Genomic DNA, 27,965 nt, shown 5'->3' on the forward strand with positions numbered 1-27,965 from the left:
CTGCTTTGTCCAGGACAGTTCCCCTTTTCCCGAGCCCCGGTTCCAGCCCGGTTCCCCGGGCTTTTCCAGGGCAGCTCCCCTTTTCCCGAGCCCCGGTTCCCCGGGTTTTTCCAGGGCAGCTCCCCTTTTCCCGAGCCCCGGTTCCCCGGGTTTTTCCAGGGCAGCTCCCCTTTTCCCGAGCTCCGGCCCGCGTGTCCGCACGCAGCGCGGCCGGCAGTTATTCCTCCGGGCCGCAGGGGGCGCTGCGCGGGGCCGGCGCTGGGCCGGGCGGGCGGTGCCGCCGCCGTGTTTACAGCGCCCGCCGTGCCCGCCCCGCCGCCGCTGCCCCTCGGCCCGGCCCGGACCCGCGGCCGCTTCTCCGCTCTCCGCGTCAATGCACCGCCGCCGCCCCGCGGCCTGGCCCGGCCATGGACACCAGCGACTTGTTCACCAGCTGCAAGAAGGGCGACGTGAGCCGCGTGCGGTGAGCCGGGCCGGGGAGCGGGCCTCGTACCCGCCGCTGCTTTAACCGCTCTGGTCACCGGGCGAGCGGGGCAGGGCCTGTCGGGGCGGCCGGGCCTCGCCGGGACGTGTTCACCTGAAGCTCGTCCCAGGCCTCCTCAGGGCGGCTGTCACATAAATGCCGCTTGTTTGCGCCCCGAGGAGCTGGGGTTTCGCCGGGGTGCTTTGCCGGGGTGCTTAGGTTCGGGTGAGGTGTGCCCGATTCCGGCAGGTGTCTGAGTGCCAGGCGGTCACTGCGTGCTCGTGGATGCGGATGCTGCCTGTGGCAAATGTCCTTGCACAAGGCTCCTCTCCAGCTGCTCTTTCTTTACCATTGGAAATGGTATTTGCGTTGGTAGGAAGCTGGATCCCTGAGACACAATCGTCATGGAAATGTTTGGACACTTTGTGCTGTAGACTGTGGGAGTATGTCTGAGAAATATGGGGATGCTACCATTTCAGGACAAGTTTCCTTGCTCATCTGAAAGCAGCAGAGCTTAACTGCAGTGATTTCGGATCAGGAGGCAGATGGGCTTGTTGTCTGCTGGGTGAATGCAAGGTTCAGCGTTTACAACAAGCTTTTTTCCTGCATCTCATGGTTTGAATCTAAAACTGTTCTTCACCCCTTTATCCTACTTGATTCTTCCATTTCTTAATGTGTGATATGATAGATAATGATAGATAATCAAAGCAACCTCTGTTTCAAGGTGCTTGCTAGTGAAGGATAAGTGTGCAGATAGATAAGGTCTGGAGAGTGTTGTTATCTGTTGTGATTGTGTTAGATGAAATCATTGCAAGCAGTAAATTGCAGGTTTACTAAAGAAGGAGGGGTCTGAGGGATGGTCTTACAGAGGTTTAAGATGGCCTGTATAGAAGTAATGGTGGAGAAATGAGAGTCTGAGAGTCCTGTCAGAGCAGGGGGGACAAATTGACCACACGGGACTGAGCAGAAAGGAGCTGAGTTGCTTGCTGTGTTGAATTTGTTCAGAGGAACCTGAAGTTTGAGACAACATAGGTGAAGGGCGTGAAAGAGAGGACTCGTGATGGGTGATAAAAAAACAAAACTCAAGAGTCTTTGTGAAGGGTGAGAGGAACTTTTACATGTGGTTGTTGCAGTACAGGCTGTAATAACAGCCAGGCTGTGCAGGAGATCTGTCTGCAAGGCAAAGCCTGGCTTCTAGAGGCGTCAAGGAGAGAGTGTTGGTAGCATTGGATCCAGCCTAAACGTGCAGGACAAGGAAGTGGCAGGATTTAAGAGCAGTCTGGAGTGACACTGATGCTGCTTTTGTCAGGAAAAGCCACGAGCAGGAGGGGAGTCCAGCCTTAGCCTCATAAAATTGGCCGCTTATTTGTAAGCATCCAGGCTGGGAGCATTGTTGGGGAATGTGAAGGTACTGCAGAAGTACTCAGGCTTCTTTTGAGATTGCTACCCTGTTAGAGATGCATTTGATTGCCTTCCTTCCCCATGTGCACCACTTAAAATTGAAGGGAGCTCCCAGGCCATTCTTTGGGTTGAAGATTTGGCTGATGCCCCTTCAGCCACAGCTGACAGTTCCCCAAGTCCAGTGCAAGATCCTGTCATACCTTTGGAAGTTACTCTATGAACTGGAAGTTACATCTTCAGAAAGAGGAGAATGTGACTGAGTGAGTAGCTGCATGAAGTTATAACTTTGCTCTCTCCCTTTTCTTCCAGATACCTTCTTGAACAGCGAGATGTGGAAATTAATGTCCGTGATAAGTGGGACAGCACACCCCTGTGAGTGCTGCAGTCTGGAGCACTGGCTGGGCGGGGGGTAGGGCCTTCAGAGCTCCTTTACTTTCTCTGCATCAGCAGCCATGAGTGCTGTTACAAAATGTCTCAGGTTCTGCTTTTTTGGAGCTTCGGCTATGTAGTTCTGCTTCTCTTCCCTGTGGGTGCTGTGCTAAGTGTGTCTTTGTCTCCCCATTTGACTGGGGCTTGCTGTGGTGATGCTGATGTGGGGTTTTGTGACCAAATTACCTATATTAAGCACTCTGCTCTTGGCTAGATTAGGCTCTTCCCCCACCAAAGTCCATGGCATTCTAGCAAGTCTTTTCAGGTGAAAGCTTGGTAAAATGCCAGGTGACTGTGGGATCATGGTCTGTCTGGCAGTAGGTCATGAGGAATCATCCTGGAGGTGCTGAGGGATGTGCTGTGAGCTTGTTACAGTTCCAAAGGACATTTAAACATCTGTAATATATTTAGAGTACAGAATAACTTCCCAAAGTAAAGGTAGACTAACATTTGGCTGCTGCAATGCACATTACAAGATTCTCCTAATTTGTAGGACAATTTGAGGTCCTTGTGAAAGAGAATCATGAAAGGCTTAGACTGTGAAAGAGAAAACAAAACTCATTGAAGTAGAACTTTGCGGGGTGGATTTGCTGTACACCCAGTGTGGGTGCTGTTCCCTCCTTGGCATAGCGTGTGACAGTCAGACTGGCAACAGGAAGAGCAAGGAGCATTTTTGAAAATTCAGTGAACTGCTGAGTGCCCATGAAATGATCTCCATTAAAATGAGGATGGATTTGGCAGCTGGTGGTGCAACAGAAGAGGCTGAACCCAAACTGAGACCTTGAGATCTCCTTGCAGTGCCTAAGATTGCTGGGAACAGATCCTGCTTAGTCTGTTGCTGGGATCAGGCTTCTGTGCTGTTTGGTAGTGATTCCTCACTTCTATGAGGAGTCGTCTCCCAAGCTTCTCAGGGATGCTCAGTGCTGTGATCTGTGTGTGGTGATGTGCCAAAACACTGAATTTTGCTTCCTACTACATCTCTAATTTTCTTTGTCTCGTTATTGTCAGGTATTACGCCTGTCTGTGTGGACATGAGGAGCTTGTACGTTATCTTCTAGCCAATGGTGAGCAAAAGTGTCCTCCTGATATGGGTGCAGTGTCTTTCTCTGGTCCATTGGGATTGTATGTCCTTCTAGCTGTGCCTTGTGGAAACTTCTTCTGTTACAACCAACCATCTGATCAGTGATCTCAGGCTACAGAGGGAGCCCTGCACACATCTTCATGATCTCTTGCAGGCCATTTGCTGCTTGAATTTGCTTCTTGAAATTGCTTAAAATTTCTTGATTTGATTGAAATCTTGAAAATGCACAGAAAGGGAAGCTGTCTGTGATTACTCTAAAAGCTCTCTGTGATTTTCTAAAATCACAGCTGATGTTTTGTGAGGGTGCAGTGGTGCTGGAATATGCAGATCTAAGAGTTGTACCTCATAGGAAGGATTGTCTGTGTAAAACTTTCTTGTACTCTACTGATAGCCTGGCTTTGTAAGCAGGACTTAAAAGGGATTTTACTAATCTCAAACAAAGCGAGACCAATTCTTCAGGCCAAGTGCCTGCCCCCATTTGATTCTCAGCACCCAAATTCCCCTAGGCACTGGTAGTGTTTTGCCAGAGGAACCAGAGTGCAGAGTCACATCTCAAAAAGTTTTGTTTTCTACTTCATTCCTAGCATCTTAATCAACCACTTGTGTAATTCTAAATAGGAAAATGCAAATGCCCTCCAAATTTCTAGCAGGTTCTAACCTAAAGAGGCTATACAAAGCAGAAATACTTTCTAGGAGGACTTCTTAACAGCCCAAGAAATGATTGCACTCTTTGTTCAGTGAGATTTGTCTTCCCAGAACAGTGCTGGAGCCATGCTGAGAGGCTTTTTACACAGGTCAGTTTAAACAAGTTATGACTTCCTCAGAAAGGGATTTGTCTGTGGGAGGGCAGCTTTAGATTGTACACGTGTGAGGGAAGCTCAGTTTTTGTCAATGTGCTCATCAGCAGAGGGGACCACAGTGAAACATGTCAGCAGACAGAAGTCACACTTGTTTAGTGACCATTTGGGGACACTGGAGAAGGATCTAACTCTGCCTGCTGGCCTGTGCCTGTTTCACAGGAGCAAAGTGTGAGGCAAACACATTTGATGGAGAACGTTGTTTGTACGGAGCTCTGAGCGATGCCATCCGCCGGCTGCTGAAGGAGTACAAACAGATCACAGCCAAGTGCATGAAGAGGGACTACTATGATGTGTTCCTGCAGCGGTAAGGACGTGAGCCTGGGCAGAGCATCCCCTCAGCCTTCCTGAGCTCTTCTGCATATTCGAGCTCTCTGTGCAGGGCAGCCTTGGAAGGCAGCTGATCAGTACCCTCTCTCATTCCTGGCCATGTAGAGCTTCCTAAGGGATGTTCCTCTGTGCCCTAAGGGATCATCTCCAGGTGTGTGTGTGCGTAGCCTCCAGTGAGTTGGGTACAGACTCGAGTCAACAGAAAGCTGGTCTTTATAATGCAGAAGCTCTAGGCTGTCATCCTTGACTGTCAAACCAAAATCAGATCACTAAAACCACATCAACAATTTAGGATAGTATGTCAACTGAAATTAAGTTTCAGGCCTGAAGGTACTATAGCTTGCAAACTGAAATTTTCAACACAGATAAAATGTTTCTCATTTGTGAAACAAAGCACTTTAAGAAGCCTCGAACTGATTCAAAGTGACATTGTCCAGTTCTTTTTGGTTATTAAAATTTGCTAAAATACTTCTGAAAGTTGCCTGTCCCACATTGTACTAGAGCTTGAGTGGCAGCCTAACTTGTTCAGGAGTAGAGGAATAGTTTCAAGCTTTTCTTCTTGCTGTTTCTCTACCTTGGTAACTCTGATGTTATTACAGACTTGCTGGTTGTTTTTTTTTTTTTCTTTTTATTTCCCATTGGATGGACTTAGAAATGTTAAAACCTTGTTGTGGTTTTTTTTTTCTTTGAAACTGAAGTGTTAATAAGTCCTAAAAAAATCTGACAATCTTCCGAGTGCTACAGTATCCTAATTTCTGAAGCTGTAGGAAAAGAGGGGAGGAAGGAAACTCATTTATGGGAGTAAAATCAGATTTTGTGTTCCAGGGAAGTAGAATTTTGTAGGGTGATTTATTACTGCCCTGGTGACTGTGGCTCAGATGGTGCAGGGTTGAGCATACATGAAAGCTAAAATGTGCTGGTTTCTGCTTCTCATTCAAGCAGACCTTGTGTTAAAATTGAAACAAAGGACGACAGCTGGGAGGAAAAAAGTAAAAACCTAATGCTTCTGTTTGGTTTGAGGCAAGACACTTAGAAGGAAGGGTGTGCTAGTGGCAGGAGATTGAGATTAGCATTCAAGGCTCTGACAGCATCTCTGTGTGTGACTCCACACCTTTCTGTGCACCAGTCCAGCTCTCTAGAAGGAGTGTGATGCTTGATGTCCACCTGATTTGACCTCTTGAGGATGTTTGTGAGGATATATATGGAGGGAGTGATGGGCATTGGAAACACAAACACTGGTGATGGTTGCTGTAAACTCTAAAACTAGCAGTTTTGGTTTTTTCCTTTTGAAGAATGAAGGTATGTGCATGTAAGGCATAAGTGAGGCTTCACCTCTGATGTGGTAATTGCCTGCATTTCATGCCTGTCACATCCTTCCTTCTTCTGAGGGTGGATGACATGAAGTCCTCTCCTGTTTGTTACATGATTAAAGCGTGAGCACTGACAGTGCCCAGAGAGCAGGAAAGTTGCATCTTTGTAGCAGAGTAGTGCTGTTTGAAACTGTGTCATTTTGCAGGATTTTTTTTGACATCTGACAATTTAAAAGCAGTATTAACTTTTGAAGATGTGCTTGGTGGCATCTAGTTCTGCTTTAAAATCTGTTCCTGATGTTCACCTAAGACAGCAAGATTTCTTTCTCCAGCCTCCCTGTTACACTAACAAAACTTCTTTGAGTTATGGAAGGGAGTGAGGCATCCCACTCCAGTATGTGAAGCACCAGCTCAGACTGCAATGCCCATGGGTATTTGTTAATTTAGACCTAATTGTACCATGTTCCCCACTAGCATTACTCCATTCTTTCCTTTTTCATCCTGCAACGAGTTCCCCTTCTCTCTGTTCCTCACAGATTGCTGGAGCAGGGTTACCAGAGTGACATTGTTTTCATCGTCCATGGCAAATCCTTCTGTGCCCACCGCTGCATCCTCAGCGCTCGCAGCGCCTACTTTGCAGAGATGTTTGAGACCAAATGGAAGGGGAAAAACATGATAGTGTTGAAGCACCCACTGGTGAGCAAGGCTGTGCTTCCAGCTCTTTCCTTTCTTTTGCTGTTCCAGCTGGGTGAGGAAAGTGAATTTGAGGGTTAACTTCCACAGTGAATAGCTCCTGGGGCTCAGAATAACCCTAGTTGTGGAGAAGAGCTTGTGGAGGCACTTTATGCAGTAAAAATTGCATCTTTCTCAGATAACAAAAAGCTGCAGATTGCATACCTTCCCTTTGTTCCCTCTGTCATGGACTCAAACATATCTTAATTAATTGCAGTAGCATGTAATTGTTACCATCTGCCAGCTGCATCATGACCCCTCTCTGGGATGAGTTGAGTCTGTCTAATTCCTAGTGGACAGGTGGTCTGTGGTGAAGACATCACCTCCATAATTGGCACTAATTGAGTCCCTTTTGTTGCCTTTCCAGCAAGAACTAAATAGGCCATAAGTGCATTCCATCCATTAACCACCAATTCTCTGGCACACATTTCTGTAACTTGACTCTGGCAGTGCAAATCCTCTTGTGACAAACATAACTCCAGTTTCTCAGAACACTGCTCTTCTCTCCTTTTGTACAAGAACATCTTTCCTCTGGAATTAGGAAGACGTGGAAATGTTTATGATCAGTGAAAACCTGGATTTTGCAAAGCCTATATTACAGCCATGTCTCTTGAGTTCCTCCATTAGTCAGGTCCTGTCCCCTGAGGTACCTGAGGGATTAGTATCAGTTGAAACAGTAAGGAGCTGTGTAAGCCAGGTGGAGTGACAGCATTAGTTATGTGAGGAACAAGGAAGTCATCATGTGTGAGTTCTTACTTAAAGGGTTTTTTTTCTTACTTGCTCAGGATCATGTTTCTAACTTATTGTTAAATTCATGGTGATTCCAAATGTAACTTTCTCTTGTTTTATTTTAGATTAACCCAGCAGCCTTTGGTGCTCTTCTGCAGTATCTATACACAGGTAAATGACTTTGCCCTCTGGTGTTTGTTTGCATGGCTGGTGGGCAGCTGTCTGTGCCTCTACACTGAGAGGCACAGGCTTGCACTCAGCAGTGTTTGGGTGCTTGAATTGCCAACAAATCCTCTCTGCTGGCAGAAAGGGAGAATGTGAGCAATCACCAGCTCTTCCAAGATGTTTGTACCTTTTGCCAGTTGTTGTCCTGCCAGTAATTATACAGTCAATTAAAACCAAAATCAGCTTAGGTTGATTGGTTGGATGGATTTGGAGACTGTATTTTTAACTTAAGGAAGGAAAATCTGTCATCTGGTGTAACAGCTTCGTAAGGTGGTGAAAAGCCAGTTTCCCATGTAGGACATTTTCAGTTTGGCAGACCTGAGCAATGTGTGCTGAATGCTTTGACTACTTTCTAGTATTTTTTTTTGAACAGAAGTTGATCTTAAACCTTCTATGAAAATACCCAGTGTTATAATGTAGGCATGCTAAATGCTGAACTATCTCAGGCCAGGAGGTGGTGCCAGAAACTAACATTGTCTTCAAGGCTCTTCCTTTCTAATACAGTGTGTTCAGAAATGTCCCTTGCCACATTTTCAGCGATTGTAAAAGATCCTGGGAAGAAAACTTGTGAGCCTAAAGTCTATTCTTACCCAAAGCCAGATATTCAATGGTGGCTGTCATGCCTGCTGCTGTGTTGCTGTTTTTTGATTTTCTGAGGGAATTAGACATGTTTTGTGTAGCCTGTTTGGTCTTTGGTCCCTTGAATGAAGCTATTAGAGTAAACCCCTCGAGAGTGGAAATGTGAATTAAATGCCAAACTGTTATTGATTTAAGTGGTGGTGGTGGAATACCAAGTCTTGGCTTCTGGGACTGAGTTGTAAGTGGATGCTGAAAAGTGAGGCAGTATATCTAATTACTAAATTTCTGTGCTATCAAGTCTTCAAATCTTATTTTTTGCCATTTTTACACCTAAATCCTGTGGATTAAATGAGCTGACTGCATTTCATCTTGACAGGTCGTCTGGATATCGACGTAGAATATGTCAGTGATTGCAAGAGGTTGGCCAAGCAGTGCCGGCTGCAGGACCTCATCGATGATTTGGAGACCAAATGTAAAAAAGTCTATGAATTTGGTAAGCATTTGACTTGCTGTTGTCTCTGCTGTGCCTGTGTGCCATTTCAGGGAGAAACAGGAAAGTGTGATAGTAGATGTTTCATGGTGTCCTTGGGGCTTCCAGAAAATGATTCTGTTGTGGAATTTCCATGTTTGCATGATAGTTTTCAGTCATGGCCTTTCTGTAGGCAGCTGTAGTAGTTTCTGACACATACATGTTTGTAATTTATATTGAATGCTTTCTCTATAGTAGAGCAGCCATGGCAGCAGGACTTGGCTGTGGTTGCCAGACATTCAATTGAGCATGGTGGAGTATATATTGGGAAGTGCCTTCCAACATGGAGCTTGTTTAAATCCCCAGAAAGATAAAATATATACAGTTAGAGATAATTTTCTGCATATATTTGATCCCTAACCAAAGTAAAATATTTGATAATTGGCCCAAAATGAGTGCAGAGGGAGACAGAACTCCTTTTTTAAAAGCAAAGAAGTATTTCTGATAGCATGTGTGTATTAGTAACACATAGATGTACCAAACCTTAAATGAAACAGTCCTCTATTTAAGGACTTCTTGTTATCCAAAGCTTATTGCATGAAGACCAGCACTTGGAGTTTATCATTCACCTCCTTAGCTCAGGCTGATGCACACGTGAAGAACAATCAGAGCAGCACAAGTGGTGTTAGTCACGAAGCAGAAAAAATTATCAGATAACAAAACCTTCAGGCTGAAAGCTTCTGATTCTCATTCTGTACTCTGAGTTAACTTCTTTACTTTAATCAAGTTAATTTTCATTTGAGAAGAGACTCCAATCTATAGTTTAGAGTCAATAGCATCATCTTCCCTGATCTAAGAGGCAGGGGTGTAGCTGTTCCACCTTTTCCTTTTGAATATGAGTTGTGATTATTCAGCCTCCTGAAGCTGCAGGACATAATTGATAGAATGCTTCTGGCTCAAGAAATTCCTCATCTGCAAATCACATGGAAGATATTACCGTGTGCAGGTCTCCCTTTACACATGTACAGTTGTTTGGTGGTGGTGGAGTACAAGATTACTGTGCTACAGCTGTTCCCATGTAGGGCAGGGTGCAAGTCCTTATGGAAGCTGTGTCACAGGTCTTACTTCTGCTCTGTAAACACAAGTGTAAACATGGACCTGAAGAGATTAGAAATGCATTTCTTGGTATCTACAAAAACTGTAAGGTATCAGTTTGTATTAAATAAGTGGTGGAAAAGGGGAGTGGTGAATGACTATAAAATAAAAGCTACTCAGAAATCAGGTAACAAAATTATTTTGTATCATCTTTTGATATCAGAGTAGTTCAGTGAGATGTCAGAGATCTTTTTCCTTTTTATCGTTCTCTCCCAGGGTCTAGCTGAGACATTTCATCTTAATTAATTTAGCTAAAATCTCATATTATATTGTGAAAGGAAAAGAAGGTGCTTAAATCTGTGAACTGCAAAAAAGCTGACTTCTTGGTGGGTTTTCAGATGGAAAACAATGAAGTAAAGTTTCAGGTTAGTTGGAAGTTTTAGATAAAAGCACTTTTTGGAAATACAATGGCACTGGACAAATCATTTAACTTCTCTGTTCTTTGGGGAGGGAACAGTTTTTCAATTTTGAGGCCTGACAGAAGACTATGAATAGGTAGTTTAAAGCACTGATGGAAGTACTTATCTTGATTTTTATTTATGACAGAGTCAAACAAATAGAACAACTGTTAAAAGTTTGTTTCTTAAATCTCACGTGGAAGCCAGGAAAAATTGATTCTGCAGAAAGGCATATATGTAAGAGTTATAGAAGTTAAAAATTTGGAAAGATCTTAGATCACATCATGTCTGGCACTTGACAAAGCGTGTCTGTTTCTTTGAGTGTTTTACGAACCTCTGCCTGTTCCAAGTGCATGCTGTGGAACAGACATCTGATTCAGGTTTGCAGAGCAGGGTCATGTATTACATCTGTATTATGAAGTTGAAACAAGAAAACAAGATGAACTCGAGCTTCTGCAGCCCCACTGGATAATTGCAGTGTCTGCAATCTCATTATCTAGAGTTAATCAGTATTTCAAAAGCACTTGCTATCTTGGCATGCACAGACAGTAGTACAGGAAGAGGATGACCCAGTGCCTTCTGTTGCACCTGAGATATATTTGGGTGTGAATGCTTGTCTGTTTTCCCCTGTGTGTATATTGTGGCTATAAAAGCAGTGTTTGGAAGAGATCAAGCAATTTGTCCAGATTAAACCATAATCCTTCCTGTAAAAATACATGTATTAGAAAATAAATGTTCTACAGTTACTTCAGCAAGTTTTAGGCCAAAAAGGGTGAGAGCAAAGTTGGAGATGCTTACCATTGTAGCAAAGACACTGGATATGCAGAATCTGTGTTTATAGCTAATTATGCCATTGGGAAGAAGATGCATCTGAGTGTGAACATTTTGAAGGTTTTTGGAGTTTAGTGTGGTTTATTTGTGACTCTTATGTTTTGTGGTACATTGGCTCAATTTAACCAGAAGACTGCAAAGAAGTATTGAGCAGGAAAACCAAGACAGCTGATACATTGGTAGGTGATGTTCAGTGCTATACAGCTGTGCTGGACTGGGAAGAAACCCAGTCTGAACTTCAACCACAGTTTGGTTATTCCCTTCAGCTCCTTGCATTGTTTATGTTGCTTTTTTCAGAAACCCCTCCATTCATCTTTCTTGCATTTGTCTTGCATGGTCCCTGCTCCTTGCTGACAGCCAGCAGCTTATTCCTATTTCACAACTTTGATTTTTGTTGTCTCTGTTAGAAAAGATACCAAATGCTGTGCCCTTGGATTTGAGATGCTGTCCGAATAGATTTGCTTCTCAGAAAAATCACTGTTCTTTTGTGTCACTGGGAAAGTGCACAGATGCTCTGTGTATCCCAAGAGAAGAGCTCTTTGCTTTAACTACTACTTAAAACTTGCTGAGTCCATTAGCACTTACAGAGCCTGACCTCGTGACTGTTACAGTAAGTAACAGTTTCTCTCTGTCATGAAGAATTTCTAATTGCAAAGTAAGAAATGTCCTTCTCTCATGCTGGTGTGTAAGTGATCAGGGCTTTTTGAGAAAATGCACTCAGTCTGGTTTGTGTTGGTGCCAGGCTTCCTCTTAGCTTATTTACCCTGGAAGTCATCTATCTGAGGGTAGCATTTCATGCTAATAGGGCAGCCTGTCTCCTTGCTGGTGAACTTTGTGTGTAGCAATCATGGTACCTGACTATGTTGTACTGGTAGATTATCCTTTCCCTTCCAGAAACCTTTCCATAGGGATATGTGGCCTATGGAGAGGTACAGTGGTGGCATATTTGAAGGGTGCAGCAGTGATGTGGAGGAGGGGGTGCAGATCTTGTTTGTGGCACGTCGTGGTCTTGTTTCGCCCACGACCCAATGGAGTCATCTGATGGAGCTCGTGTAATGCTGTGCAAAATGTCAGGAGAAATGAGGTCTCAAGGTGGCGTGATTCACCTGTGAGGGGTTTTAATGTGGTGAATCATACCTGTCAGAAATTCTTCAGAATGCTTTGGAGTTAACTCTGTGTCTCTCTGGCTCCCAACAGTATCTTAAGGCTTCCTCAACACAACTTGGCATTTTCCAGTGGTGCTCTATATTTTTTCACATGCTTCCTTGTATGCCAGGGATTCTTGAATGTCTTATATGCTCCAGTTCTTCCCCCAAACCATGCTGACCTGGGAACAAACCTCAGGTGATGGAGCAAGGTAGCCAGAAACAAGAAAGGCTGTGCTGACAGTAGCATTGTATCATAGTGGGTCTGCTTTGGGCTGCCACTCGTTTGAAGTTAGGGTTGGCTTCTATGAGCTCCACAACAGCTTTGGTCATAGCAAGACCACTAAAGTATGATCATGTATTTTGCTTTCCCTTTAATGGGCTGTTTTATTGTGTAGGCTGATAAGACAGGATGGGAAGACACTCTAGGTCTGAAAAAGGCAAATGAAATTGCTGTCTGTGAATGGTCTGTTTGAGCTCTTTGATGGTAGTAATGCTTAGGTCAGGCACATGCAGGAGTCTGGGGTCTTTGTGATTTAGGGAGTAGAGGACAGACTCATACCTGCTGAACTTACTGGCTAAACAAGAATAAATCCCTTTGTTCCTTGCAGTGAAGTCAGGATGGCACAGCTGAAGTGGGAGCCAGTGAAAGCACGTGACAGAGCAGAAAGGAAGCAGATTAATTTTAAAAACTCCCTGGCATGGGCTTTACCTTAGCTGACACTGTTAGCTGTAGGGGTACTTGGGGAAAGCAGTGTGTGAGTGGCTTCTGCAGGGATCAGGGCAGCCTGATCCATGGTCCTTAACTGTAATTGATGACATGGATTCCAAAGAGCAAGTTGGGCTTGAAATATGCTTGTGACAACTTTGTTTCCCACAGTTGATATTCCAGGATAAGGAATTAAGTGGAGGTTTGCAGAGAGACAACAATACATGCATTCCCTTCTAGCTGTGCTCAGGCTGCACTGAAGGATGCTGAATGTGTGTGTTTTGCAGTAAAAGCTGAACAGCAATAATACTGGGTTTCCTGGCATGCCTTTTATCTAAATGGGAGAGAATGTTTGTAGAGGAATTCAGGAATCTCTGCTCTTTTGTTTTTTTGCTTCTTCCAGTCTCTTCCAAGCCGGGGACCTGTGTGAAAGTGCTGACGATTGAGCCCACAGGTAACTGCCGGCTGCAGGAAGACCTGGCTCTCCTGGCAGACTGCGCCCTGCCAGCTGAACTGCGGGTAGGGAGCACTTCTACTCCTTGTGGGCTCTCTGGGGTTGGGATGTCTGCTCACTTGTGTCCACTCACGTCATTGCTATATAGACTTTAGTGCTTGCTTGTTTTCTGGTGGTCCAAAGGCTTTTATTGCTTGGAAATGCTGTAAAATTGTGTAATGAGACTGTCGGTGCTGGTCTTTCCCCTTGGATCTTCCCCTCAACAGGGATCTTGGTAAATAAAACCCTTTCCATGTGGTTGGTGGGGATTTCCCCATTACAATGGGACAAGGCCCCCAGCTCTTCTCTTTGCCATCCTTTTTGAGAATTAGAAATGTTGTGGCAGCAGTCATTGGTGCCCAAAGAGATAAATAGGTGAAGGAAAGGTGAAGGAAAGCTTACTGGGCTTGCTTACTAGGAACTGACACACTGCATTGGAGAGATGCTTCCAAACCCTGAAAATATTTCCAGCAGAAATGTGAGTCCCTCTGAAGAGAATTTAACTTGACTGGCAATAGACCTGCTTTTCCCAATTATGTCTTAGCCCTCAGACATAGCCCCCAAGTTGATGATGGCTATGTTAAAATACCATCATATTATTAGTTAGGATCACATATATGGATCTTTCCCATTTACAGAACAGGATAACTATTAGTTGTCTTCATTCTTTGTGCATCTGGTATTTTTTGTAACATCAGCAAATTAATTTTGGTCTTACGTATGTCCTTTTTTTTTTCCTCTTTTTTATACCAACCACTGTATTTAATAATGTGGATTCATTTTAGGTGGCTGCTGTGCCCAGAAGTTGTATAACTGAATGATATAGCAAAGTTTTATTGCCTTTTCTCTTTCTGTTCCCTGCCAAATAAACCTACCTGGTGCAGAGTGTGTGTGTGTACATGAATACGGTTTCTTACCTTTATAAGCCAACATGTTTTTTGCTGGCTATTTTCAGATATATTTATTTCACTGTAGAGGGAGTTTTTTCCTCTGTCAAGTTTACAACTACCAGTTCAGAAATCTTACCTGTGTAACCTGCCTCCTCCAAATAACTGTACATTTTTTGTGGCTTTCAATATGCTTTTCAGACCTTGATGGCAAACTCCTGTTAAGTTGTTCTTCTAAAGTTAGAAACACTTTCTTTCTTAATTCTTTCATGTAGAATAGGAGCTGGAAGGAAAGGAGGAAATTGGAATAGTGTAATCATCTGACAGTGCTGTGAATTGTGAGCTGTGGTGTTTTTGCTGTGTTCATAGATTGGAATGAAGGCAGCATTAGAGTTATTACAGCTGTACAAGTGAAGAGGGCATGAGCACACACACCTGCTCACTAGGGAATTTGTGTGCCATGCACACGTATGGGTGCTTTGTTTAAGCCTGAAAAATTCTGAAAGATTCCCATTTTCCTCTCTCTAGGTACTTTTTGTTTGTTCCTTTTTGTTTATTTGTAATTTATCTCTTACTCTAATGTTTGCAAATTGTTAAATTCTATGAATTTGGCATCTTTGTTCTGGGACAGAGGCATTGCACATCCTCATTCTTGCAGAGTTTGCTGCCATTCAAGGAATAGGATAAAAACTGTGTAACCTAAAATGTCAAGAACAAATGAATAGTCACACACAGACATCTGTGTTTTAAAGAGAAGCATACTTTTTTTTTTTTTTTTTGTCCAGGCTATGCAGAACAAAGTAGGTATTTGTCTTCTGGATAAAAGCCAGCATTTCCAGATTTTGGCAAGAAACATTTTGAGCTGCTGCATGTCATGTAATATCATATAGGAAATGGGGATGTATTCAGCTTTCTGTTTCAGTATAAACAAATAATTTGCATGTAATGTCTTTGATACCTGGATAATGTACGAAAATTTGTGCATTTCAATTTAATGGTTAGTGGTATCTTACACAACTAAAAAAATAATGGATGCTTGATATCCAATTGCAGCTCATTATTATTTTCTAGACTGAGAACTATCTATTCTTTGCAATCTCAAACACATTTAAAATTCTGGTACCTTGTTTCTCTCTCCTATTTGTGCTTGAAAACCTTTTTTTTCCCCAGTGTTTCCTTTTACAAGTGTGGTTGTTGTTTCTGGGTGGTTTTTTTTTTGTTGTTGTTGTTTTGTTTTTTTTTTTTTTACAGTAGAAATGGCCAGGATTTTTCTGTCCACAACAGCTGCTTCCTTAGTTTGTTGCAATAAAATTTACCAGTGACAGATTTAAGTAAAATACCATGAAAAGCCAGGCAACTGTAAAAGACCATGTGGCTTCCCACTGTCTGCCTGGTTCTTCATTTCATGTCTGCCAGGTGACCTCTGAGTTACAGACTCCAGGGCTTCCAGTATAAGACCCTGTAGGCACATGGTTTCCTTGTAACTATTTTTCAGTTACCTTTTAACTGAGATCTTATGTTCCAAACCAAGATTAAATCAGACTTAAAGGATCAGAGTTTGCCATGAAATAAATACTGTTCTTTCCATCCATATTGATATGTGGTGTGGCTGCAAAAAAGAAACCATTTGCCAGTTTGTAAAGACCAGTAAAGACCATTTGCCAGACCAGTAAAACTAGGTCTTGTCATGCATAGGAAGAACAGTTTGAAACAAGTAGATGGGTTCATCTTGTCTGTCTGCATCTGAATACTGTGCTTGTGCAAGGCAGTGACTCCTGTGCTTTGCTTTGCCCTTTTGGCAGAGGCAGATGAACTGAAATATTTACAACATGTTTCCAGTTTAGGGGTTTTTTGTATACAATTCACTTGCATCTGGTTGTGAGCTGCTAATCTTCTCTTCCATCACCAACCCCTGTGTTTTATTTACAATTTTCTTGCTGAGATAATCTGGCCAAGGTACAAATTGCTGCCACTGATTTGTTTTCTATGTTTTTGCCTCCAGCAACATTTCTATTTAAGCTCTAATAGGAAATTTGCAGCATCAAAGACTTGGTCTTCTATGTGTGATGGAGGATAGTGAGAGTATTCAGAGTATTTCTATATGGTTATTAAGTTATTGTGAATGTGTTTGAACCTTGTAGGCTGGACTGTGTTGTGCTCCTTGGGTAGAATATTTGACTTTGGCAGCTGTGCTTTGCCTGGACAGAGGCCTGTGAAGGAGGTTGTATGAATAGGGGTGGTGGGAGGAATAAGCCAATTTTCTGCAGGAAGATCCTGAAAAGGAGATTAGATTCCTCAGGCATGACAAGGGAGAAGAGTAGAAGTAGTAGAGACTTGAAAGGGGAGTAAAAGGGAAAATTCTGCAAAGCCACTTCATGCTGAATAAGAGGAACAAAGACATGAACCTGCTTTTGTAGTAGGAATTGAAAATAACCTTGTAAACCTGAGCAGCACAATGGGGACCAGGCAAGGCTAGAAGCAGGAAATTGAGCCCAGAGGAATTTATAATTCAGAAGACAAACTCTGAGACAAATAACACTCCCATATCCATTCCAGAGGGATAGACTCATTTTAGAGATTTACCTTTGGACAATGAAAGGAGAGCAAAGAAAGGATGCACATAGGAGATGTGGCATTTATCTCAATTAAAATTCCTGTCAGAATTTTAATTGATGCCACAGAGTGGCATCTTGTCAAAGTTTGTTTCTAGGTTTGTTTTACCTGTGATGTGCTTGCAAATCCGTAGTCTTCAGATTTCTGTCAGAATTTGTAGGAGAGGACATGGAAGCTGTGGGCATAGGGTGGGGAGAACAGCAAGGCAAACAGAGTGGGCAGTTGCATCATGATGCTGTTGTTTGTAACACATTGCCACAGAGTGAGGTTGCAGATCCCCAGACCACGGACCAAGGACCAAAGCCTTGACATATAAGACACAAATAATAGTAAAATAGCAGCCTGAGGCATCTATAAATGGGACAACTTTATCTCATTTTGATGAGGTGATGCCCTTTGTGTTGCAGCCATTGCCCTTTATATTGTAGCTATATGAAAAACAGGTGATAGATCAGGTGGGCAACATTCTTTGAATTGCAGCATCTCTTCTGGAACAGGAGTTGCCCAGTGGAGCATGACTGCAGGAGGGAGGTGCTATGGAGAGCCAGCATTACTGCAACAGCCTTGTGCATGATTTACATCACTGGGCTTCTCCTGTGATTAGGAATCAGAAGCTGCCAAGTGTTGCTGTGGACAGACAAAGAGCGTGGTGGATGGGTCTGGGTTGCCATGGTCAGTGGTGGTGTGAGCTTTTGCCAGCTTGATGCCTTGCCACATCCAAGAACATCACTGAGGTGAGAAACCTCACTGAGCCAGGCTGAGAGCTCCCACCCAGTGTGTTCCAGTCTGTGTCTTTGTTCAGCTCAGGAGGGAGGAGCCATGTGGCTCCTCAGTAGAGCTGGAAGCCCTGTTGGAGGCAGGTGGGTTGGAAATGGACAGTCTGCTATCACGAATCCAATCTTTATTGACAGCCCAGGGTTTTCCTGGGTGCAAACTTGGCATGTAATTTTCTTGGATGAAAGACAGCAGGAATAAACTGCTTACCCTAGGTACCTCAGGGACATGTTTATGGAAAGCAAGAACCAGGGGAAACTTTTGTTTCCAGAGATTGTCTTGGCTACATGACTGTGACTATAAACTTTTTTTTTTACAATTGAATTACACTGTATATAGAATAAGGTGAAAGGGAAAATATTTGGAAGTATCACTTTAAAATAACATAAGGCAAACAGGCTTTTTTTTTTTTTTGGTGTGTGCTGTCATTGTTGGCATGTGGGATTGGGTGGAGGTGTGTTGTTAAAATAATTCACTTGAGTATTAATATTGCAACAACAGTATCTTTGGCTGCAAATCAAATCAAAAATCTAAAATGTGCTCTAGCAATGTTGGATTATTCAAGTGAGGCAATAATTGTACCCAAACCATTTGAAACTGGTGTATACATGGATGTAATCTGTATGTTGTTACACGTACCCAGTAAAAGGCTGGTCCTAAGCTCCAATATGCTTATGATACCTACTGCATGAAGTAAACTTCACCTCCACCTGGTTATCTGCCTTGTTAGATGGCAGAGAAACACTTTCCAAAGGTGTATGGAGAGTCAGGAAATTACCATGGATAAAGGAGGCAGCTGTAACTTGTACCAGGAATGTCTCTTATAAGGAGTGCAAGTTCTTCATTTCCTGGCATTGGAATCTGTGTTCAGAGCATCTCTGATGTTCAGCACTGTGCTGAGGAAATAGAGGGATGCATTTTCTGGGAAAATACAGCAGTCTGAACATGGGACCCTGAATGTGTTTAAAGCAGGAATGTTAAAGGAAGGGTTTTCTGGTGTCTCTTCTTAGGTTGGTTTTGGGGAGTTGCCGTTTGACAGCACTGACAACTTCAACAGCTGTCCCGACGTGTGTTTCCGTGTGGAGGACTACAACTTCTTGTGCCATAAGGTATGTGTTTGTGCTGTATTTCCTTCTCCTCCCTTTTTGCCATGAATCTAGTCTACTTGTGTCCCTCACTCCTCCTATGCTGGATATGCTCTGCAAAAGCAGCATTGATTCAGCTGGAAAACCGCATTTAAAGCATTTAACAAAGCAGCAAGGTCTGCCTTTCTTGCAGAGGTGTGGAGATAAATTTATAAATTCAGCTACAGCATTCACAGCTGCAAAATCTGCTGCTGCTGGCTCAGGAGTTGAGTGTCTGGAGAGAGGAATGTTTGATCTGCAGATGAACAGCACTAAGAATGAATTTTGAGATCCAACCTCAACTCAAGATCCTGCCCTAGTGCCGTGCTAATTTAGAATCTCTTGAGTTTACCATTTGTTTTTGTGGTTCTGAGTGTAGGCATGGATAGAATAAGGTCTGGAAAAATATTGGAGATGCAGCTTCAAAAGGTAGGGAAAATCAAAGTTACAGAGTCTGAACTTCTGAAATATCTTGGAGTTGCTCTGACAGCTGGTTGGTAGTGCCCTTTGGTTTGGTGTAGTAAGCAAGATGTCAATGTTTTGGTTTTTCATTCATCTCCAGGCATTTTTCTGTGGTCGCAGTGATTATTTCAAAGCCCTTCTTGAAGATCATTTCAGTGAGAGTGAGGAGTTACAGACACAGCCCAGCATCCCTGTGGTGACTCTGCACAACATCTCAGAAGACATCTTCATCCGAGTCCTCTACTACATCTACAGTGATGATACAGAGGTGAGGCCAGCCATTGGTCCTTCCTTCAGTGCTGGTGAGCTCTGAGGTGTTTTCAGCAGTATTTTCTAAAATGGAGCAGAGTCTGTGTGTATATTCTTAAATTTCACTGACCTACACTGCTACTTCACTTTTGTCTCAGGAATCCACATACTGGGGTATGCTATTAGCCAGGCAGGGTTGTAGTTCATGTGCATGATGTTCAGGAAGCAAATCTGTAGTCTTTTATCCCACAATAAAAATCTGGAAATTAGGTTGCATGCTGTTTATTGACAGGATAAATACAGGGCTTTGCAGCTTTCCCTCTTGGGCTCTGTGGAAAGATAAGAGAAGCATCTGCCAGTAGATGGCAGATTGAACACATATGGAGATCTGGATAGGTTGAGAGATTCTGCTTATTTAGTCGTGGCAAATAACCTTACTCATAGCCTACTTTTCCATTTGTAGCAAGTCATTATTTCTGCTGTTATTTATTACTGGGGTGGGCAAATGTTCCACTGTGAGACCAGTGCCTTGCTGTGCTCAATATTGCAGGCAGTAACAAAATAGCCCTAACCCACTTAGTTTTCAGCCTAATGGAAGATGCAGCAAATCCCAGCATTTAATTAGCTTCCTGCTTTGGTTTTGTGGCAAATGCTTTCAGCAGGTCTCTCTGCAAGATCCCAGAACACATTCTGGCATCAGTGCAGTGACTGGAGATGCTGCTGCACCTGCCAGTGTCACTTCCCCCAGGCAATGTTTGTGCTCTGGATTAGGTGCCACATCCACAGAGTGCACACAGCTGTGACCTTGTTTCTGCTGATCTGCTCACCTGCGGGTAGCAGTGAGGAGAGATGTGTTTGGCAGGCAGCAAGGGCAGGATTGCTACTGATATGCCAGAGAGCTGGCCCTTCACTTGCCTGCACTCTTGCCTCAGCCATTTGCTGAAAGGCTGAGAGGGAAAGAAGGGCAGGCAGAGAGGGAAAGAAGCTGCTTGAAGATCCTCCTGACCTTGTTCCCTCGCACTGCAGCCTGACCCTGTTCCTTTGCACTTCCCCAGTCTGCCTGCTCTCCTCGTGATGATTCACAGGAAGGATGTTTCCCAAGCAGTTATTCCTTTCCAAAGGGTGCCTCAGCTGCTCTGTCTGGGTTTGGGTCAAGAGGACAGACCAACAACAATGTGTAGGAGTTAAATGGATCTTACTCATATGTTTTGTGTGCAGAGTGGTGCATAGCTTGGGTTTCAAACAAAGTAGCCAAGATGTGAGCTTCTGCAGAGAGTTCACCTGTCTTGAGAAACTACCAGAAAAAATGGTTACAAAGACAGGAATATAGCTCAAGTTCCACATTTACACGTGGAGTGTTCTCCCTGTCCTGTGTTTCTCCAGCCAAGTATCAGCACTCTCAATTCCATGTAAAGGATTTCCATTGCAAAGGATTTATGGTGTCTCTCTGCCATGCAGTAGTGACAATGTTTGCATTTATGGGGAAGAGTGCTGAGGACATAAAGGGTTCCAGGCACAAAGACAAGTTGCTGATCAGAATTCTTGTGTAGGCTTGAGGGCAGTTCTTGGAGGAATATTTGCCAGGTTTCTCCTTGATGAAGCAGTTGGATGCTGCAGCCATTAATACTACTGGCTCAAACACCTCCAACTCCTGAGGTTTCCACAGCTTATGAAGGGACAAAGCAGCATTTATTAATAATGCCAAGGGCTTTGTTATCCCATGTGCATGCATAGCCCTTGTGGCATGGCTCTCCTATATCTTGCATTCTTCTGCCCAGCTGCTGCAGGGTGTTACACAGCTGGGTCACTTGCTGGGAGCTGTTTCCCCAAACACAGGTGCAAACAGCTGTGAAGGAATAAAAAAATCAGTTGTTTGCAGTTGTCAGAGTGAGCAACCACTTGTATAGATGTGCACAGCAGTGCACACAGTGTTTGCTGCTCACTGGTTATCAGGAGAGTGGACCAGGATGCAGCAGTTATCATTCCTCCATCCAGACCAGTGTGGCTTTGTCCCTAAATGCAGGGGCCCTTGCCTCCTCCACAGCCAGGGCATGCAGTGTCCTGCAGATCCACTGTTAGAATGGATGTGGGTAACTGAGCTCTTTGCAGTTCATGTTAGCAGGAACAGAGAGAGACTCTAGTTCCAGGTTAGTGATGCAGATGGCTGACAAAAATAGGATTTGCCTGGCCAAGGGGAAGAGGCTGAGTGAAGCTGGAGGTGGTGTCTCCAACTTTATCTACAGGGTTTTTTTTATCCTCAGATCACTTCCAAGTACCCAAGAAGGAAATGGGAAGGTGGTTCTCTTGCTCAAGAGCCTTAAAATGTTAAAGGCCATTCACAACAGTTTAAGTCTGAGCATCTGGTCCATTAATTTAGTCCATTCTGAAGGCATGTTAGAGCTCCACTAGTATTTGATGTGCGAAATGTGTTCTTACCCAGTTGGGCCTCACCTACAGTTTATTTTGAGTTCAATTTTCTGTCCTTGAGTGTACCCCCCATGCCAGGGAGGTTGTGCTGGCTCTTAAAGAGAATTTTGCATGTTTTTCACAAAATGCGAGTCCAGCGGTATAAAATGGGAGGAAAAATGCGGGAACAAGGTTCTCTGTCCTGCCAGCCTGTTTGTCTCTTGGAAATATGTCTGGTAAAATCGACCTGCCACTGTCACACTGAATGTTTTTTAGCAGCCAGGTGCACTTGGGTGTTTCAGCACTGCCCTGTGCTTAGCTAGAGGGGTTACCTGCAGCATGAGAAACCCTCTGCTGCACTTCAAATTCCTCTGTGGTAACTGAGTGGGAGACGCTCTGAAAGACAGAGCTCCTGTCTGTCCATAGTCAGCACTTGTCCAGTAATGTGCAAACAGCACATCCGTTTGCCAGTGACAGGCAGCGTGCTCAGGACTGGGCAGTAACTCCCCTCTGCACTGCAGCTGTCTCCAGAGAATGCCTATGACGTGCTGTGTGTGGCAGACATGTACCTGCTGCCCAGGCTCAAGCGCCTCTGTGGCAGGACCCTGGCGCAGATCCTCGACGAGGACAACATCATCAGCATCTGGAGGATTGCAAAGCTGTTCCAGCTGACCCGACTGGAGGACCAGTGCACTGAGTACATGGCCAAGATCATCGAGAAGGTACTGAAACACTCCCCATGGCAGTGACCACGTGTGCCCGTATATCTGAGCCATAGACACAACAGCTTGAATGGTTGTGCTTTGGTCTGTAGTTAATAGTTGTCCTCTCTGAATTAATGTGCTTCCAGGATATGAGCAGCAGTTAAGTAGCAAGGCACATGGTGGGTTAGGACAGAGGAGGAGGAGTGTGGTAATACCTGATGTCACCACAATTAGCCAGATTCTGGTCCCTGGCTAGCACATCTCTGTGGAATGTGGGGTGAAAAAGTTGCCCAAAAAGCTTTCCAAGTACCGGGGCAGGTGATTTTCACTGAACTTTCAGCCACTGAAAGGTAACCATGGTGTTGCCTCAATACACCAGCTGCAGCCTGGAGAAGCCAAAGGGGTGAGTAGGAAATGTTTTTCAGTGTTTGCTGGGGGAAATTCTTCCTGGCATAATGCTCTAGATAGAAAAAATCAATGTGACCTCTAATCTCCTCCAGGATGACAAATCAAATAGTAGGGGTTTGCTCAGTGGATAATTTGCTGTCAAACAGCAAGAAGTAATGAATTTAACACTGAAGCTTTCTTTATGGGGCTCAGTTTAAGTGTTAACCTGAGTGATTATAGCTTAGTCTCAGGACTCATGGAGAAAGTTGCCATATGGAAGGATAAACTAGAACCTATGAAGGGTTTTTATGCTGAGACAGATCTTTATAAATGGCTTGTGCAGCTCACATGGGAATGTAACATTTTCACCTGCAGGTTGAAAGGTGTGAAATTATTTTTGGTGTGAGAAAACAATGAAGGAAATGGTTCTGGGGCTGTTAATTTGCTCAGTGTATGGCTTGGGAATGACAGACACATCAGCATGTACCCAGATTCTGGGTTCTGAAAAAGGATTTAAAAGATGCTGAATATCCCAAGTAATGATCAGGGTAGGGCTTTGCTTTTGTGTTCCCCATTCTCTAGCTTGAATGAGAGTCCTTGAACCCTGCATTGGCAGTGTTTCTTCTTAAGGGTGTTGGCACAGACAGAGCCACCCTAGCTGATGTTCAGACATCTGTGGTTGCCAGCATCCTGTGGAGATGCACTGATGGCAGCAAGGAGAGATTTTGGCAGTGTGGTAGCAGATCAGAGCTCAGCAACCTGCTGTGCCCAGGCACAGTTCAGTAGCGTAGACAGATGGAAGCTGCCTCTCACCCTTCAGCTCACCACACATTCCTGGGGAACCTGGTGCAGAATCATTCATGGGTGACCCAATTCTGTCAGGTTGAGTGCAGAGCAGAGCAGCTGCCTTGCTGGTGGTGATGGGCCTGAGTCAAGGGAGAATTGTAATTTGTGGCTCCCAGTTCTGAAATGGGCACAAGCACCCACTGGCTTCTGTGCTAGGAGACCTTGCCTAAAAGTGTCTGGCAACATCTCCTGGTTCCTGCTGGGGAGCCTTTTTGGGGGAAATATCATGTTTGTGCATGTGCCCCAATACCAGAACCAGGGATGCTTAGTTAGAGGGTGTTACAGGGCAGTGTTGGAGGTGCAGATTGCCTTCAGCTGAGACTGTTTATTGTTGGAGTAGTACTGTCTCCTTTGGATGGATGGCAGGATGCATCTCCAAGTGGTGTCTGTAGGAGGATTTGGGTCTCCAGGTATCCTAGCTTTCCTTTCTGTTCTGTGGGATCCTTTAACAGTGTCTGAGACCATTATCCCAACCCTTTGCATCTCTTTATGTGTCCTCTTGTGTTCCTAATGGTTCTCTTGTCCTTCTGGTCCAGCTGGTGGAGTTGGAGGAGTTTGCAGCTGCCGTGAAGGAGAACGCAGAGGCCGTGGAGGAGCGGCAAGAGACTGACTCCATCCCTCTGGTCGATGACATCCGCTTCCACATCACCAGCAATGTGCAGACTTACAGTGCCATTGAGGAAGCCAACCAGAAACTTGAAGCTCTAGAAAACCTCCTGGCCAGTATAGGGCTCGAGTGCTGATGTGTGCAATCCCTGCCTGTCATATGCAGCCTGCACAGCCCTCACTGCATTGGCTCGGAGTGCAAGAACATCTGAGTCTGAATGTCCCACTTCCCATTCTTTGTCCTCCTTCCCATCCACCTTCAGGCATGGTTTCTTTTTAATTTATTTGTGTCTGGACATTTGCATTTCTGGTTTGTGTTTGGTTTTACTTTGGTTTTTTGTTTCTCTTGTAGCTCCCAAAGCTCAGCCTAAGTCAGTAGCTGCTCCTTTGTACACTACACTGTGGAGAGGAGACTGAGAGCTGTTGGGAATGGTGAGGGAGCTGTTCTGGGGACTTCCTACTGCCTGGGGTTAGAGCCCATCCCATTCTGTGGTTCAATATCACACTTTGGAAACTGGTTTATGCCAGAATATTTGTTGAATTACCAGCAGAAGAGGAAGAAAACTGGATTAAAGTCTTAATAAGAGTATGGGAAAGGAGGTCAGCACTGCCACTGTCAGTATTATAAGACTGTCAGAACTGGGCAGTGCTTCCCTAACAGGGACAGAGAGGTGCTTGGCTATGTGGAAGGCACTGTCTTCACCTGCTATTTTAGTACTTAGATGGAAAAACACAAAAAAAAAACCACCACGTGATTTCCAGGTCTTCCCTAGCTTTTCATTGCTTTGAAGTGCTCAGAATTTAAAAACTTTGCTTTCTGAACAAGCATCTTTGGGAATACAGTAGAGACCAGAATCCTTCCATTCTTAGAAAGCAATAGCTTTCAATGCACAAAAGAAGGAAGAGCAGCCCTTTTTAAGAGGGGACAGAAGCACCTTCTTCTTGGAAATAGCACTTTTCCCTTTATTTTTGTCCATTGTGGTAGAACAAGGCTGACTTGCTGGTGGGTCTGGGAAAGAGGGGTCACTGGAAATTTTTTAAAAGGAAAGGGGCCTTTTGGGTCTCTCATGGGGCTGCTGTCCCACTCTATGACCTTCTGGCTTTGCTCAGCCTTGAGCCTTGTAGCTTCATTGATCTCCAGGAAATTCACTGTCTGTACTAATGAATGTTTTTGAATCTGTATTTTGCAGTAGGTCATGTTATCTAATGTTGTCTGCCTGGATTCTTAATGAGGGTAATGGTGTTCCTTCTCCTTGGCACTAATCAGCAGGTGATAACCCTGCATAACCTTGCCTTGCCAAATAAGCTGCCCTTGGAGCTGTGTATCTCGGGAATGGTGTGTTGGGAGGGTCCCCAGGGTGCAGGCTGGGTATACTTTCCCATGCTGAGCAAGGGAGAAGAAGCATTAAGTGAAGCACATGCACAGGCACTAGGCTGCTGTGACCACCTCATACAATCATTTTGGTCACTTCCTGAGGCAAGAGCTTGAAATATACTGTGCCAGGTGTGCTTTTATTATGTGATGTGGGAACTGGGCAAACATCCCCTGCAGCTTCAGCATGTTGTTTTCTGTAATAGTGGTGGTGTCTCTTATGGCTTAGGAGATCTGGGTTTGGCAGGGACTTGCTTCAGGTGTGGATATGCTGGGAGGATGGGTTTTTTTCTATGCTAATCTCACCAGGTGAGAGACTGATACCCCACAGCAAGTGGGAGCTGCAGCCTCACTGCCTGTTCCTCTCCTGCACTGAAGCTGTTGGCAGTAGATGGGCAGACTCTGGGCACCACCTGCACTGAGCAGGCTGCACTCAGTTATGAGGAGGGGACTCTGGGCTTTGGCCACTGTGCTTGGGGAAAGCCAGACTTTGGCAAAATCATGTGTCAGGATTGAGTTGCACTTAACAGAAGCTGTGGATAGAGCTGGGGTGGGTGGAGCAGGGATGAGGTTCATTGATATAATTGAACCCCAGATCATGTGCACTTTGTCATCTGGGTTTAAGTGGTGTCTCTTGCAGATCAAGTCTCTGGGGCAGGGGATGGTGGTGGCAGGGCTATTCAAGCAGCGTGTACTTCAATTCTGTTTGAAAACCCGTGTGAAGAAGTGCAAGGAGTTGTTGTGGTTTTTTTCCTGCAGTCATATCAGGATGAGGATGGAGGATGTGTCCCTCTACAGGAGTGTGCTGCATGGAAGCAGGAAGCAGCAGGTGTATGCTTCCTGTTGGGACAGTGACATGGAGAGGAGTTGTGCATTTCTTCTGTGATTTGTGGAATGTACCTCCATGTCCACTTCTAAGCTCAGTGTGTCTTTGACAGGACCACCAAAGAGCCCAGCACAACTGATGAAGACATCTGCATGAACTCGGGGAGGGTGAAGGGCTATCGAGGAAGCTTTAATATGAAGTCCCATATATTTTGGAGAAAGAAGGGTGAAAGGAGAACTGCTTGTTTTCTTCCTGAGTGGAGTGTCAGGCTCATGAAAATCTGCTACAGAAACCAGCAGCTTAACTCAGTTGGTTCAGTTCTCCTATGTTTCTCCTCTGTGTATAGCTGAAGATAACAGTGAACATAAGCAGGATGTTTAGTTTATCATATCTCTTCTCCTTCTCCAGCAGAAATTCCGCTTCTGACATCTTAGCAGTTGGCTTTCCACAGCAGTGGTTGCGACAGCCCACGAGGCTTGCACAGAGCCACCAGAGAACAGGACGTGGCCTTTGCCTTCTGCTTGTACTGAGCGAGATGCAGAAGCAGGATTATCAAGGAATGTGCTAATGCTTTTCTCTGCAGATGCCTCAGCTGCTAAAGCAAATGGACACTGGCAGTGGGCAAAGCAGGAGGAAGACAGAGGGGGAGCAGCAGTGCTGGGAAGCATTTTCCATATGGCTGCTCTTGAATAATTCCATTCCTGCGTCCTTAAGTGTGGAGCAAGTGAGGCTGCAGTTGTACATGTGGGAGAAAAGGTCAGCGTGGCCTTTTGATCTGCCTCCCCAGCAGTGCAAGTCCACGTGGGCTTCCAGGCAAATGCCTCATCTGTCTGTGTGCACTTAGTGGTCACATCTGTGAGGCCTGTCAGATTGTCCAATTACTCGGGATCCTTTAACTCTCCCCTATCCCTTTTGGCAAAATAGGGCTATCCAAAAGCATGCATAAGCAGATGGTCAGCATGCAGGCAAGCTCTGTAATTAAGATGAGCCAGGACAAAACTTAAATTTGAATTCACTTTATTCTTGCTGCAAAAAAATTTATCACAAAATAAAAACCTTCTGATTTTTTTTCTGTTGCCAGTGTCATTTATGTGTTTTGTTGCCTCTGTCCTTCTTATTTACTACTACCCACTTGCTGAATCAAGAAGATTGTAAAATTTACTAGAGCAACATTATATTTAAGAAGAAATCTGTGAGCACGTGTGCAGCAATAAAATAGTCTATTTCACTATATCTGCTCTGGCTGTGGTCTCTTTGTTACTGACTGACAACATCAGCAGGGGTTTAGTTTTGAAAGGGCTCTGTGCGCTCTTTCATTTTCCCTTACCCAGGCCAAGGACTGGCTCTGCACTCTGTGGCTTCCAAGCAGTGTG

At 44.4% G+C, this 27,965-nt stretch overlaps 1 protein-coding gene across 4 annotated transcripts; it reads left to right on the top strand.

The window, feature by feature from the left end:
• The first annotated feature begins 274 nt into the window (after window positions 1–274).
• ABTB1 (ankyrin repeat and BTB domain containing 1) lies at window positions 275–27,825 on the top strand. 4 transcript variants are annotated; one of them, XM_053953670.1, is made up of 12 exons: window positions 275–463; window positions 2,174–2,236; window positions 3,302–3,357; window positions 4,394–4,538; window positions 6,408–6,567; window positions 7,458–7,503; window positions 8,513–8,629; window positions 13,247–13,362; window positions 18,621–18,719; window positions 19,297–19,464; window positions 22,373–22,573; window positions 24,325–27,825. In XM_053953670.1, exons 1-12 carry the CDS (start codon window positions 408–410, stop codon window positions 24,529–24,531), a joined length of 1,434 nt encoding a protein of 477 aa, XP_053809645.1. In that variant the 5' UTR covers window positions 275–407; the 3' UTR covers window positions 24,532–27,825. The 4 variants fall into 4 exon arrangements, with proteins under 4 accessions (XP_053809645.1, XP_053809647.1, XP_053809646.1 ...); XM_053953671.1 differs by lacking the exons at window positions 275–463; window positions 2,174–2,236 and adding an exon at window positions 1,987–2,124; XM_053953673.1 differs by lacking the exons at window positions 275–463; window positions 2,174–2,236 and adding an exon at window positions 2,255–2,273.
• Window positions 27,826–27,965: the final 140 nt, after the last annotated feature.

The sequence above is a fragment of the Vidua chalybeata genome, chromosome 12, assembly GCF_026979565.1.
Source record: "Vidua chalybeata isolate OUT-0048 chromosome 12, bVidCha1 merged haplotype, whole genome shotgun sequence".
Taxonomy (NCBI): domain Eukaryota; kingdom Metazoa; phylum Chordata; class Aves; order Passeriformes; family Viduidae; genus Vidua; species Vidua chalybeata.

Bases quoted from the DNA above. Each gene is read 5' to 3' on its own strand.
- ABTB1 (XM_053953670.1), top strand. From the start codon at position 408: ATGGACACCAGCGACTTGTTCACCAGCTGCAAGAAGGGCGACGTGAGC. The intron at 18,720-19,296 runs GTATGTGTTTGT...ATTCATCTCCAG, and splicing joins ACAACTTCTTGTGCCATAAG to GCATTTTTCTGTGGTCGCAG. The intron at 22,574-24,324 runs GTACTGAAACAC...CTTCTGGTCCAG, and splicing joins TGGCCAAGATCATCGAGAAG to CTGGTGGAGTTGGAGGAGTT.